This window comes from Schistocerca americana, chromosome 5, assembly GCF_021461395.2.
Source record: "Schistocerca americana isolate TAMUIC-IGC-003095 chromosome 5, iqSchAmer2.1, whole genome shotgun sequence".
NCBI lineage: Eukaryota > Metazoa > Arthropoda > Insecta > Orthoptera > Acrididae > Schistocerca > Schistocerca americana.
The window spans coordinates 124,733,516-124,749,938 of NC_060123.1; the positions used below are offsets into that span (position 1 = coordinate 124,733,516).

At 38.1% G+C, this 16,423-nt stretch overlaps 1 protein-coding gene across 1 annotated transcript in view; it reads right to left on the bottom strand.

Moving 5' to 3' along the window:
- Positions 1-501: 501 nt before the first annotated feature.
- LOC124615681 (RNA-binding protein 8A) overlaps positions 502-16,423 on the bottom strand; it is a 64,634-nt gene continuing 48,712 nt past the window's right edge. The window contains exons 4-5 of the mRNA XM_047143711.1: positions 8,007-8,131; positions 502-696 (exon numbers count right to left, since the gene is read on the bottom strand). Of these exons, the coding sequence (XP_046999667.1) occupies positions 669-696; positions 8,007-8,131 (153 nt within the window). The 3' untranslated portion in view covers positions 502-668. The remainder of the gene's footprint in view (positions 697-8,006; positions 8,132-16,423) is intronic.

Here is a 16,423-nt window from a genome sequence, read left to right on the forward strand (position 1 = left end):
TACGTCTAACACTGAAACACTTACAAGCATTCAGTTTATTACGCTTTTCCGTACCTGCCGTGGGAACACGGGCATAATGTGTTAAAACTTTCTACAAGGTAGTATTTTTCAGTTCTTTTCATATTTAGGGGAATAAAAGACAGAGTTCACATGCAACATTATACTGCAAATGACAAAATATCTTAAGAAATGAGACAAATTACATCAACACATTTAACTATTATTTCTTCTTTTGCCTTTTATTCGTCCCTGTAATTAATTTTCAAGTTATATTTCACCAATTCTCTCCTACACATTTTGAGTTATCATCATCTGACTTTTATTTTATAGTAATAGCAAACGCAATAAACAAGAAATGTAGTTATTGTTTTCACACATTCTTTGTTTTTTCTTGTTGACACAGAAGTATATTAAAATGGTGACAATAAAGAACGAAAGAAGGAAGACAGATTAGGATTTAATGTCCTGTTGACAAGGTAACAATAAGCATAACAAAGAAAGTTAATGGAAAACTATATTTATTTTCTCCAAATATTTCATAGTCCTTCAATGTAATAACTTACAAGAGCTTTCATATGAACCTCTATCGTACATAAAAATGAGATAAAAAAACAATGAAGAATGGAAAGAAACACAATGGAAGTGTGTAAATATAGTGCAAAACATGTTTATCTCCTCCTGCGGCTTCTCCTCGTGCTGTAAAAAGAAAGAAGACATTACACAATATCTCCATTTGACAAACACAAGAAGCAACACTGATAAGAAAAACGTATACATAACAGCAGAACAACTGGAGAAAACTAGGCAAAAACTAAAGTACAGTAGTCTTGATTATCCGACCTAAACCGACCACGGCAAGGTTGGATAAGCAGGAAGGTCGGATAACATGGAAAAAAAAAAAAAAAAACACACACACAAAAAAATTAAACTAAAGTAGGCAAAATGAGTTAAACATTTAATACAAAACAAATCAAATTAGACTGAATAGATATTTAGATATTTACTGTGTGAAGAAGTTAGTAACTGTCTTTTGTTTGCCTGTTGTTTGCCATTTTTTTGCTGCTAAATCACTTAGTCTCTTAAGAAGTAAAACCTCAGTAGACGATGTTTCCTCCAGCTGCTCTACATATTTTAAAGCAGGTTCTAAGGCCTTGTGTCCTTCGTTGTGAGAAATCTTGGGTGCACTTTCCTCCACTACATCCGCTTCTTTATCTTCTTCTTTTTCGTTTACCATGTTGACTATTTCATCTGTCACTTCAAATTCTTCATCTTGGACAATCCATTCATTTATGTCATCTTCTGTGGCGTCAGTACATCCCGGAACTTTTCGTAACAATGAAAGCAGGGTAGTATTTGCTGGTTCGGTCTGCTGCTGTAGATTTTCATCATCTGGAGAATTTTCTCCAACACTCTCCCAAGACTGGGACATGTCATAAGCTATGTCTTTCAAATTAATATGGTGCAACTGCTCTAGCATGTCTTCTCCCTTGTCCATAGCATTAATTAAAGAGGAAAGCAAGTTTCTGCGGTAGTTTCTCTTCAGTGTCTCTAAGGTCCCTTGGTCCATAGGCTGACATAAGGATGTGACATTTGGAGGCAAAAACATGGCCTTTATATTTTGATCATGAAGTTCATCTTCATTAGGATGACAAGTGGCATCGTCTAGAAGCAACAGTGCTTTGCGCAGCAAGTTGTTGGCTTTCAAAAACTTTTCAGTTTGTGGCACGAACTCGTTAAAAAACCATTCTTTAAAAATGTCTGAGCTCATCCAAGCATTTTTTTGGTTGTAATATTCCACTGGTAAAGCATTTTTAGATACATTTTTAAATGCTCTCTGATTTTTTGGCTTACCTATCATAGTTTCATTTTCAAATTTGCTGTGGCATTACTGCATGAAAGAATTCACTCTTTCTTTGCTATGTTTGTAGCCTGGCGCTGCCTTTTCGGCCTTTGACACTAATGTTTTTTCCGGTAACATTTTGTAATTGACACCAGTCTCGTCGCAGTTAAAAATTTGATCGCCTGTTCAGTTTTCCTTGTCCAATACCTTGTGAAGTTTATTCCTAAACAATTGAACAGCTTCAAAATTTGCTGAAAGCTTTTCACCACAGACATTAAGTTGCCGAATTCCGTATCTTTTCTTCCATCTATTGAGCCAGCCTACACTAGCTGCGAAATCAGGTTCACCTTCGTTTAGTTCATTACAAAACTTTAAGGCTTTTTCCTGCAAAATAGATCCCGACATGGGTACACCATCTCTATGTTGAGTAAACCATAGGAACAAAGCTTCATTTACTTTTTCATTATCACATTTTTTCGTAGTTTTCCGATCTTCCAAAGTAGCCGAGGGTGCTCGCTGAGAACACCACTTCTCAATTCCATTGCGGTTCCTTTTCCAGACTCCAACTGTTGTTTTCCCGACATTATAATCTTGCGCCACTTTTAATAAAGTTTCACCATTGTCTATTCTTTTTAAAGCTTTAAGTTTTTCTTCCATTGAAACGACCACCTTTTTCCGTTTTGAAGCCATCATAGTAATGATGCGGGGAGGTGGGGGGTGGGGTGGGAGTACAGAATTTAATGAAAATCTGAACAATAGATGGCGCTGTAAGCAACAGAATCTGCATAACCACAGATGCGCAGCACAGGGTTGTTCCTCAGTTTGCATCAGAGGCACCCAACATGACTGTCTCCATGAGGGATCACATGCTGCTGGTAAAGCTCTGTTACAAGAATAGTGACTGTGGACCAGTAGCCCTACAGAACTTCCGGACACTCAAGGGTATGAAAAAAGGCACTGGTCTTACCTTTGCTAAGGGTCTGGAGAAAAGATTGCAAAATTCTAAACCTTTTGAAATGCAATATGGCAGAGGGAAGAAAGCAGTTCATCCGACCTCTGTCAAAGATGTTGTCACAGAACAGCAGGAGGATTTGAGCGCTGGTATGCAAACTTGCAGAGCATGGGGAATTGCCTGAACGCTGATAATGGCTGAGAGTATGGTGCATAAAAACCTAAAAAAACATCCTGCACATCCACACAAAATCACCAATGTTCAAGAGATGATTTCTGCTGGTCTGTCAGAGACAAGCATTCATTACACAATTTGTTGCTTGGATGGAAATGAACAATGAATGGCCATGGAACATTCTGTGGACAGATGAAGACCATTTCCACCTCCAAGGAGATGCCAATATGCAGAACTACAAAATATGGGCAATGGAAAATCTGCACACACAACAACTACAAAGCGACAGTGTGGGGTGGGTTGGTGGCATTGTTTATTGTAGGGCCGTATTTTTTCCCCAAAGAGATCAGTTCTTTGGGTCCTGCTACCTGTAGCATCACTGGGAAATACTAGTATGGTCTTTTGTGCACCAACATCTTTCCAACCCTTTAACACGGTTGCAGTGTGTTTATGATGATTTATATGCAAGATGTTGCTCCTCTGCACATTGCACAGCCAATGAAATGGCTGCTGCAGAGGCATTTCAGAAATTCTAGAATTATAAGTCATCATTTCTGTGTAGCTGGCCATCCATATCACTTGATCTTAAGACGTGTGACTTCTGGCTGTGGGATTATCTGAAAGATGATGTGTTGAGTACTCCCATTATATAAGTAGTTCAACTGAAGGCACACATTGGGCAACACATTCTGAATGTGGACACTCCGATCTGTTGTGGAACACGCTGTTTGTCGCTTTCAACTTGAGGCGAAAAACAGTGGACGGCATACTGAACATGTCTTGCACCAGTCTCACAATTACAAACTAATGTCATTTTGCTTTTTATGTGGGACAATTAAAATATAATGTTATTTTTCTTTCTATGTAGTCTTTGGCCTCAGTACAATTAAAAACCAATTTTTTCCTATCCGATGTGGTATGATTTGGCCGTTGTGGGTGTACTTACCTAACTAACAGTGCCACAAATTGACTGCCAAACTTATGCAGTCAGGCACATTGAACAGTACAGACGATGGAATGTGCAACTCTACTTATAGCCATCATTTCACAATTTGCATGTTATTCGTAGGCGAGCCCATTTACAGTAATACACTCACAATGTTGTTCCCTGACTTTTCCCTGTATCAATAGTATGCTGTTCAAATTTTACATCATTCCGAGCAGTGACACACTTTCTACAGCATTTTGAAACTGGAACTTTAATTACAGACACCTTGTACTTTATGAATGCATATTTCTGCTAAAGGCTGGGAGACATATGCTGCTAAGGTTTCTAATTTTCTTAAGAAATATATTCTCTAAAGGAAGTAAGGTGATCACCCTTCATAAAACTTTGATTCACTGAATGCAGAAGAGTATGTTCTGGGCATCTGTAAGGTCCACATCGTCAGTTATTCTGAACCTGAGTTGTAGACAGCCTTGACAATTTGTAGTGGTGTTTTTCATCATAACTTTTCCATGAGTAAATGTGGAACTATTGCGGTAACACAAAATATGGAGTCCCATTTCCTTGCTCTTTCCCTCTGCTACATCAGAGCACTGATAATGAATGGAAAATACAAAATACAGAGACACTATGTGTGATTTCATGCCACACCTGTTAACAAGCTTAACTCTGATACTTTGAATTCTTGATACTAGTGACAATCACCCCAATCTGAAGTTCAGTCCAAGATATCTCCTGCATAGAAATGTAACATCACCCCATAAGTTTCCTAAGATCTGGTGAAATCCCTGGAAAGCCACATTAAGGTAAGGTAATGACCACTTAAATGTTTCTTTCTCTGGAAAATGAAAGGTTTATTTCATGCCTAATGCGGACAATCAACAGTCCCGGAATATGTGAACATGTATGATTTCAGAACATGCATGTGTGTGTGTGTGTGTGTGTGTGTGTGGTGGGGGTAAGTGACAGTTTTCACAAGTGTTCGATTAGATTTTTGCTTTATAACTCTTAGAAAATAGTGTTTTGCACATCACACAAGATTTTGAAGCAAGATGGAATGCCTTGAACTCTGCAGAACCAAAAATATGGTTCTGCAGTATCCATACAATAATGAAAGCAGCTATTTAATTTGTGATTTCAGTGCTGTTCTATTTTCTCTCACTGAAGTAACTATTTATGAATCACAAATGTCATAAAAGAACAAAGACAGCTTCAGCACATCAATAACCCTTGAATCACTCCTCCTCTTTAACAAATATTCATCAGAAGTACGAACAAAGGCTTTTTATTTTGTCTAAGACTGTTTCTGTTGTTTCCAGGTTGTTCTTATTTGTGAGACATTGTAGACAAGTCATTTCATTTCACTCTCCATAGTTCATGGAATTTATTAGCTATAAATATAGAAACACACAATAATATTCTACACATTCCCTGGGTTTCTTTTCAGACAAATCAACCAAAGTTCTATCGCAAAGACAAATTTGAAAGCAAGCAAAAATGGAATCTTTTAACAGTGAGGTGTAGTAAAAAACAGCACCAAGCAGAAAGAACTATGGACAGGAGCCTGACAGTTGCACGTGTCTCTCCATCTGAGTTGGAGAGGCTCCTGTGCCTGCATGTGGTGGCCTGTGCGCACAAATCAGAGGCATGCGTGACTTCACCAGCATGTGCACCTCCTTGCCTCTTTGTGCAACAGCAGCTTCCACTTAGTGCACACAGGAAGTAGTGCAGGTGTAAACACACCTGCCATGTACCACACTGTGATTTGCAGAGGATAGATGTAGATGTACATACATGCATATGTGCCACTAGATGGCAGGAGTGTACAGGAAGGATAACACACATTCCCTTAAATGCTGTAAAGAAATACATTTAGTGGGAAGTATCTCTCCCCACAGCCTACAAAAGGGTTAAGATAATTGTACATTTACCGTTGGTTCCCAATGGCAGTCAATTGACCACTTTTCCCAGAAATGCATTTCACCTGGTTTATTTGGCATTTTTGCTAGTTAATAATGATGAACTTCATACAATGTTGTGTGAAACAGTTCTTTAACATCTGTTCATTGTCACCTAAAGTTTGACTGGGAAATACAATGAATTTCTATCACAGTGGTGGCCTTTCTGAAGTTGAAAGCACAGTACCGGCTGTTCACAGACACTAAACATGCAAATCTGTGGTACAGCCTTGGCCACCCCTCATGGCACCATCTATGCCAACCTACTCATGGGTGAACTAGAGGAATCCTTCCTAACTACCCAGAATCCCAAATATCTAACCTGGTTTAGATTCACTGATGACATCTTCGTGATCTGGAATGATGGTGAGGATGCCCTACACACATTCCTGCAGAACCTTAATTCCTTCTCCCTCATTTACTTCACCTGGTCCACCTCAATCCAACAAGCCAACTTCCATGATGCTGACCTCTGCCTCAAGGATAGCTACATTAATACCTCTGTCCACATCACACCTACCAACTGCCAACAATACCTCCATTTTGACAGCTGCCACTCATTACATACTGAGAATGTCCCTTCCATACTTCTGTAATCATTGCACCTGTAGTGATGAGTATTTCCTCTCCAAATATGCCAAGTGTCTCATGGAGGCTTTCACAGAAGAAAATTAACCTCCCAATCTCGTCCCAAAGTAGAGTGTCCACATGTTGCCACTTGAATCACCTACCACCTCCCAAATACCCACTGTCCAGCCACAAAGAAACACTCCTCTCATGACTCTGTACCACTAAGGATTGGAGCAACTGAATCACATTCTCCGTAAGGATTTCAACTATTTTTTGGGACTGCCCTGAAATGACATGTATCTTCCCTACTATCCTCCTCACCCCTCCCATTGTGGTATTCTGCCACCCACCAAACCTATGCAATAACCTTGTCTCTCTCTATTCCATTCCTGTTCTCAACCGCTTGTGCCTCATGGGTAATATCTCTGCAACAGGTGTGTCCACATAATTATTATACATATACAAGATCTATCCTATACATCCTCCCACTATAACCTACTCCAATCCTGTTTAGGGCATCTCCAATCCCATCTTAGGCAGAGCCATGTTCGACTAAAAATGTACCCACATTATTATTATTATTATTATTATTATTATTATACATGAAAAAATAATAAAAGCTATATTAAAGACAATAAATACACAATATCGTTACATTTTCTAAAAACCTTATCAGTCAAAGTGACCTCCATTAGGCATACAGGATAGTTCAAAGCTGGACATTCTAGTGTTAAACAGTCCCAGCAATCTCTGGATGAATAAGACCCTTTTATGTATATATGCATATGCATTAATATTATGAGAAGGGTAGTTGCTACTCACCATATGGCAGAGAAGCTGAGTCGCAGATAGGCACACCAAAAAGAGTGTCAGAAAATGAGCTTTCAGCCAACAAGGCCTTCGTCAGAAATAGACAACGCTCGCGCACGCACGCGCACGCACACACACACACGCGCACGCACGCGCACGCACACACACACGCACACACACACACGCACACACACACACACACACACACACACGACACCACATTGTCTGGGGAGTCTGGCCTCAGCAGCCAGAGACTGTGGTCATATAAGTTTGAGTTATGTTTGTGTGAGTACACGCAAGTGTATATTGTCTGTTTCCAATGAAGGCCTCGTTGGCCTAAAGCTCACTTTCTGGCAGTCTTTTTGTAGAGGCTATCTGTGACTCAGCATCTCCGCCGTATGGTGAGTAGCAAGTATCCTTTTCATAATACTGTTACATTCCATCCTGGATTTTCAACTGTTTCATACATACGCATTCTTAGTTGGAGCAAAATAACAATGCATCATGACAATGTCAGCTAATTGCAATATTTGAAAGTGCACTTTTGTGCACCAGTCTGTGGTGTAAACACCAAGGAAGTGTAGGAGCCTAATTACTTGAAGAACAATACATTACATAAAATAAGTAAATATAAAAACTTCAGCAGAAAAAGGAAAGTACTTCTCGATTTTGCAAGAGGGCTTAGTACCAACTATTTGCTATTTGAATGTGGGGAAAAAATAGTAAAAAATTAACTGGGATACGAGAAACACTTACCGCTTTGGCCCTTTAACAAAACACCAATCTACACCTATCTGTTGTCCAAGAAACTCGGTGCCATTAAGAGATTCTCTTGCTGCTTGTGCTTCCTTGAAAGTTTCATATTCCACTAATGCATAGCCCTGAAATTCAAGAACAGTTAACTAAACTTTTTTAAAATAAATAAATACAAAATCACCACATCCTTTAGCAGGAAACCTTACGTAGTAGATTAAGTAAACTTAGAGGTAACTAATGACAGTACCAGAAATAGCTAAAATTACAGCTATACAATTATGAATTAGTACAGTATTTTAAAAAACTTACTGCACATAGTAAACCAGTTCAGGTCATTCTAGTTCATTTGCATACACACATTTCATAAGAAGCTGTTTTTGTGATTTTTCAGTGAGGGACAAGATGCAGTAAAAATGATGCGAATAGCAACAGCTGGGTAAAAACAAACAAAACTTTAGTACACATTTGGCTTCCTATGAATCCAGTTTCCAGTGCCCCCAACAACAACAAACAAACACATCCAATAAATACATACAACATCAAACTTTAGAAAAATTTTTGTTTCCTTCACACCACTGGTATTGTTCACCCTATTTTAGAGAATTTTTATGCTTACTTTTAAACTGTAAAACAATACAAAAATAGATCACCCACACTCAATAGGTTCATGATTTACTGCCACTAAAAGAAGCATGCTTTGACATCAATGTAATGTCTATTGATGGCTGCTATCCATTTACTGAAGAATGGTAATAAAATTAGTGTGTCTGTGTTAAAAGTGGAGAACAACCATTGGAACTCTTGAATAACTGCAATGAATAAATGGCTACAAAGTGGCACCACATCAATGAGGTGCTAATGCAATGAAGCAAAAGTCTAAGCTGTGGAAATTCAAGAGAAGAAAATTACTCCCACTAGGTATTGGAGCATACAGCACAGGATTAACACTTAAAAGAACTATGTTCCTATACTGTCTTGTTTCACAATTTTGTTAACTGCGTAGCTCAGTGCCACAGGTGATTAAGTGCCTCTGTGGCTTATTTTGAGATAGGGAACAGAGCTGGAAGGCAACACCCTTGTCTACGTGTGCCATGAATGACAACAGCCGTACTGTGCCTCTATAATACTGTCACAATCGAGCAAATGTGGCACTAAAAGAACCTCTGTGAACAATGTTAGTTAACCTTTGACATTTCTGCTTCTTGTGACAATGATAGGATGTACCAAACACGCAAATGTACTTCCAGTGATGAAACAGCTAAGTTAGTTTGTTGCAATGATGCAACTTCGAAAGACAACTGACTGAAAAACATGTAAAGTGATTAGAAAATTCCTGACAGCCTAAAACCCAAATTTTTTGCCTTTCACATGCATATGCTCTACTGACTGAGGTATGATTTTAACCAAGTAGCACTTCAATGTATGTGACACTACTGATATGTGTAAAAGTGTGTGTGTGTGTGTGTGTGTGTGTGTGTGTGTGTGCGTGTGTGTGTGTGTGTGTGTGTGTGTGTGTCCAGATTATGAGACTGTCTCACTGCGGACAAAAGCAGAAGAGAGATCCCAGAAGACATAAAAAAGCTATTATGAAAAACTTTATAAATGACAGCAGGTGTACATATCTGTACGAGGAAAACCAATTAAGGCCCAAGAAATAACACTTAAAGCATGCGGCTGTTATAAGGATTATAACAACCTGGTATATTGGAAAGATCATGAGACATATACAGTAAATTTTACAGTATGGACTAGTCACGAAAAATACTTTCATCGTGGGATCAGGCACAGTAAACTCTATTTGAAGACATTGTAATAAGGCAATGGAATCAAAACATAACTGGAGAAAAACATTACAAGAAGCTAGCGGCAAAGCGCATGTTGTTTGTATGAAGTGAAAGTGAAACATTGTGCATTCCAGATGGAATAATTGATTTGGTGTTACAACAAAAGCAAGCAAGTAAACTGCCTGCTTCTGATATTTGAGGAAAGCATGGACTACACAAAACTCCAAGAAGTAGAGAGGAAATGACTTTGAAATTTACTTACTTCTTCAACATAAGATTCACACATCAGTCAGAAGGACAATATGGACAGGGACTGAAAGCAGTGGTGAGGTAGTGAGACACTGGATTTGCATTTGGAAGGACAGCAGTTCAAGCCCTGAGTTAAACTTTCCTCAGTTTCCCTAAATTGTTTAAGGCAAATGCCTGGATGGCTCTTTCAAAAGGTACAACCGATTTTCTTCCCCCATCCTTCCCTCAAACTGAGGTTGTGTTCCATCCTTAATGACCTTCCTTGTTCTTCCTTTTTAATGTAAATATAAAAAATGCTGAGATGACAAAAGTTATGGGATACCTCCTAACATTGTGTCAGACCTTCTTTTTTTGCACAGCATAGTGCAGCAACTAGAGATGGTATGGACTCAAAAAAAGCACTGGAAGTCTCTTTCAGAAATATTGAGCCAAACATAACCATTTTCAATCAACAATTGGTTCAGTTTGACCAGAGGACCCAGCCCATTGGACGTAAACACAGCCCACTCCATTATGGAGCCACCACCAGCTTGCACAGAGCCTTGTTGACAACTTGAGTTCACAGCTTCATGTGGTCTGCACCACTCTTGAACCCTACCATCAGGTTTTAACAGCTGTGATTGGGACTTATCTGGCACTCATCTAGTGTCCAAACGATATAGTCATGACTGCAGAAGAGGTGCTGAGGGCTATGTTGTGCTGTTAGCAAAGGCATTCGAGTTGCTCATCTGCTGTCATAGTTCATTAATGCCAAATTTTGCCACACTGTTCTGACAGACATATTCACTGTACATCCCACATTGATTTCTGCAGTTATTTCATGCACTGTTGCTTGTCTGTTAGCACTGATAACCCTCTGCAGATGCCGCTCCTCTCAGTCATTAAGGGGCTCCGGAACGCCCTATACTTGCAATGTTAAAATAACGCTTATAAATTACATCTTTCCTCACAAAGTATTTGAGGTAGGAAGTTGAACTTTTTACAGATTATTTATAGGAATATGGGCTACAACTTAACACAGGGATTTTACAAAATTTTAGTTCAGTTATTAAAGATGATTTTTTTTTCAATTGCAATGAAAATTCACAACATTTTTTTGCAATTTTTTATTTATATATTCAAAAATATACAGTTATTTGGAAAAAGGCTGTGTTAAATTACGCAGAAGGTACTGTGTAACATTTACTGAAAGTTTGAAACAAATATGTTTGGAAGATCCTTAGGAAACATGTAATTAGTATGAGAAAATAAAAGTTTTGGGAATCGAGCGACAAAGATTGGATTAACTTTTTAGTGCATTCCAGGTCCATAGGATGGATTATCTTCATCCTCTGCAAACTCCTCCTCCAGCTTCCTCTTGTTCCTCCTCCTGTTTACTCTTGCTTGTATTTCTAGACTCTTTACAGCCTTGTCTGCAGCCCGAAGGCGTTCCTTGTCTAAAGCAAGCATCGCTCGTACCATGTTAGAACCTATCTTCATTTAGATTTTGCTACCATTTTCTTCAGTTGCAGTTACTGCAACACTGTTCCAAAAGGTGGTCATGTATGAACACTTATCACATTTCAGTTGTATTTCACTAGCAAGTCCTACGTGCTTTATTATGGAGAGTTCCAGACCAACTTCACTACAATGAATACATCTTACACAGTTTGAAAAAATTCCTTTGAGAACCGACATATCAAATATTTCATTCACATCCGATTCGCCCATAAAACATTCATAGTTTTCACTCATTGAACCAAGCTTCTTCTGTGAAGTATTTTCTTTCCCACTTTGACTGCTATGGGCAGGTGTACTTGAGAGGTTAGGTTCACTCACTTGGTTATCGTCTTTATTGTTTACAGTAATAACACATACCTATGGCTTTCCAACATTTCTCCTTTTCTTAAAAGCCTTCAGAGGATTTCGAATAACTTTACTTTTACTCATTATTATACTTCAACAAAACAGAGACTCAAGAAACAGAATTAATTACGAATATTTTCGAGATAATGACAGAGTAAATAAACATGAAACAAACGACAATCACACCAGCGATATATATTGAACCATCACAGGTTAGCCACAACACATACTTTATCTCACATCACTAAAATGTACCTGATGAACATGGACGTTAATAATAACACCATTTGACAGCAGTTTAACAGTGCCACAGTGGGTCACGCCCATGTAGAACACATTTCAAAAAAAAATTTAAAAATAGTTGTAGTCTTCCGGAATTGAATAAATTATATATCTATTAAAAGGTAATAGTCTGCAGATTCAGAAAACGCAAACAAGTAAAAATTGAACTTTTCATGATTTTGAGCCTTTCCGGAGCCCCTTAAGTGAAAGCCTTCAATCACTGTGTTGTCCGTGATGAAAGGTAATGCCCCAAATTTGGTAGTCTCGGCACCCTCTTGAAAGAGTGACTCTCAGATTATTGAATTCCCTAGTGATTTCTGAAATGGAGTGTCCCATATGTCTACCTCCAACTACCATTCCACATTCAGAGTCTGTTAATTCCCATCGTGCACTACAATCACGTCGGAAACCTTCTGACATGGATCACCTGTGTAGAGAAGTGACAGCACCACCAATGTACTGCCCATTCATACCTTGTGTAAGTGATACTACAACCATCTGTATACCTATATATCGTTATCCCATGATTATGTCACTTCACTTCAGTGTATTTACCATCTGACATGAATATGACAATAAAATTGCACTTATAAGAAACAAATTCTTCCAATGACGAACACACATTAGTAGGTCTCTATGCCACCACGTGTTCAATATGTATGAGATTTACATTTCCATCGGATTCTAAGATACCTGCAAACCTGTGATGCAAATGCTGCAGCATTTATGGTGACACAGAACAAGCTGCATAAGGTAATGAGCATCAAGCTGCATGGGCACAGTTCCACGTTATTCTTTGAAAACAGGTACTGAAATGGCAAAATGAAGCCATGAACAACAGCCGTATTGGCATTCATGCTGCAGAAAATGTCACTCACACCAGTGTTATAAATGGGAGCAATATGTTACAAGAGACAATTACAGATCTACAATTTGGGAATACATGATGAAGTACACGACGTTGGCTACATGTACATCAGAGTGAAAACATTGATTGAAGGGCCCTGCAAGATATGAATTCATGTATTATGACACATCCATTGGTGAATCTACCCACAACAGCAAAACATATTACAGTGACTACCGTGGGGAGTCTAAATCAAAATTTAAAAATGTTGATGCTATCCTATATATTGCAAACATTGTCAGATTTTAGGTCTGTAAATAAAAGCCCTTTGTTCTACAACACAATTTCAATTCTCAGAAAAGTGACTCTGCTATTATTGGAAAGATAAAACAGTACCATCCTAATGTGTATGTATCAGAGTCATTGCATCTACAAAGAAGAAACAGCCACATTTCCACAAACATGGACAACATCATGTTCTGTTCTTGTCAACATTTGCTGAAAGAGAAAGGGGCAAGAAGTTTTTATCAGAGACATGCCAGTCTTTGTAAAGGCAGCTCACTAACCACAATTGTTCACAACTTTCTATGATTTCTAACTAGAGACTCCAGTGACTGTCATTCAATAAAGATAAAATGTTGCTGTCCGAGCGAACTTATGGAAACACCACCACTCTTGTACCCCCACATGCATGTTATTACATTGGAAAAAATGATCTACTGAAACTCTTAAAGTACACACATCCACCATACCACAAATTTTACAAGACTGACTGTGGTTTTGTAAAAGTGTGCGCACATGTTCTTCATTTTGGAAAAAAGACTTTGTCCAAAAGCTTTAATATTATAGCAGCCATTTTTGTCTTTCCTTTCTGTGACTCAGTAGCAATGTATTTTTTCCAGAAGATAATTTTCTTTTATGCAATCATACTAGCATTTGCTGCAGTAAATTAAGATATATTAACAGAGATACAAAAGCGTTAGACTTTCATATAAGCTGCAGCTAAACTATGAGTACCATGGTAAGTGGACTGAATAAAATGGGTAGCAATGCCTTGATTGGTAATGCAAATAAATGTAGGCACACAAGGTATATCTTTTTACTTGTAGCAAGATTCACAAACAATTTCAAATTACAGAATAGTTTCAATCTTTTCTTTAAGTTTCCTTGGGAATATCTCCAGCAGTGAGGAGTTCACAACAATAATTTTATTCATTGACTGTATAGATTTATTCAAAGCCAAACCTTGAGTTTCAAGCTTTTTAATACTTGCAGGTGCATGGGAAAAATGAGTGCTAATCGCAGCAATGTCTTTTCTAATACCAGAATCATTAAAAGCTTCCTTGCACTGGCAAACTGCCAAAGCCTCTGCACTATCAAAACAGTTTAGTACCTCTCTAATGGACTCGAAATGTTCCTTGTAAAACAACACAGCTTCGACCCACGTACTCCAATGAGTTACCACTGGTTCGGGAGGTAAAGGCAAATTTAATAGTTTTTCTTTGTAGGTCTTAATGTGAACAGGAGCCTTTTGAAACACTTTCTTTGTGAATGAAATCAGTTTATTTACATTCACAAACGTGGAACGTACTTCTTCAGCATGGCCATGTACTCCATGAGGAAAGCAAGTCACATGAATCAAATTGGGATAAAATACTGGAGGGCTTTCCTTGCTTTGATTATATAGGGAGCAGCATCTGAAATAAACATAAACACCCTTTCATCTGCAGAAGATTCTGGTACATTCTGATTTAAGCAATATTTGTGCAGAAAGCCTTTTAGCATAGGGTCTGAAAGTTTGTGAAGAGGGATATTACTCCCAATGAATGATTCTCATTCAAAAATCTGGCGATCATAGAATGATTTACTTTTTCAAGTCCTTTGCAAGCTCTTCTTTTTAAAGCACCAACAATTAAATTTGCAATGTAACCACCAAAAGTGACTGTAGTTTCTTAACTGAAATCCAGATGAAACTCCTTCACTGCCTGTTTCTTCCAGAACAGCTATGTAAATTGTTAGTTATGTAATTTTTATGCAATGTTGATTCATCTGGTACATTCTGATTTAAGCAATATTTGTGCAGAAAGCCTTTTAGCATAGGGTCTGAAAGTTTGTGAAGAGGGATATTACTCCCAATGAATGCTTCACATAGATCCATGTTAAACCGACTTTCTTGGTTACCTTTGGACAAATCCCTGCTACTTCAACTTGCCATTGTCAGAAGTTGTTGTCGTGGCCCTTTCTTCTGCATTCCTGTGATATGAAGGCTTGCCTTGATATGTTGGTCTATTTGAAACTTTTTTTGTGTGAAACATTTTTTTCGCAAACTCAACAATATAAAACAATTTCATCATATGTAAATGTTCCAGGATGGTCAGCTATTCACGAAATGACGTTTCTTTTTTTTCAGGTGGCATGGTGCACAACAAGTTACACACTACACGCAGTAAACACATTTGACTGTGTACAAGTAAATAGAAAGCTAAACTGAAACAATGGATGTACGACTAGAAGCCTGCGTAGTTTAATTTAATTGTTACCGACGTGTACGGTATGACAGTGGAGGGTATTAACCAGGGGCATGGGTGCAGGAGCACTGACTGTCTGCCTGTGGAGGGTATTAACCAGGGGCATGGATGCAGGAGCACTGACTGTCTGCCTGTTCCTGTTCCGCATGATTTCGCTAGACAGTGATTGCACACAGTTCTAGGTCGCGGTCAATCTGTGAGACATTGAAACTAGATCGATCTAGAGACTGCCTGTCTAAATTTTTAAAATATTGTAAACATAGAGTGAAAATATGTATTATCACCAATTTGTAGTTAAAATATGCAATAACTGGTGAAAAGGAGCCAAATATGCAAACGCATAAACAACATGCAAATGCAAATGCATATAATCCAGTCTCTAGTCGTTACTGTGTGGTAACACTTCAGGACGCAGCATCAGAGAGATAAAATGAAAGTTTATTTTATTATTGTTTAATTAAACAGTGATTTAGCTCATATAAGTTTATTTTATCAAAGGACTTAGTGGCCAAAAGCTATGATTGTGTGAATCTTTTTATTGTGCCTATCGCGACTCAGCATCTCTGCTATATGGTGAGTAGCAACTTTCCTTCTCTGGTATTGTTACATTCCATCCTGGATTTTCCATTGTTCAAAATTTAACATTTGTATTTCTGTATTTACCTGGTGCTGACACAGGTAAAGCCCAACACTTATTTCTCCACTTCCTAGTTTATTTTGGTAGATAATAGGATTATTAAATTTGTTTTTCAAGTCTGAAACATTTTGGTGGTTGATATTTTAATTTTATCACACTCTTATATGCAAAATATGGCCATTATGGCTCTCTTACAGTAAAACAAAAAATGAAAAAACAAGATGCATAGTTTAAAAAAGAAACAT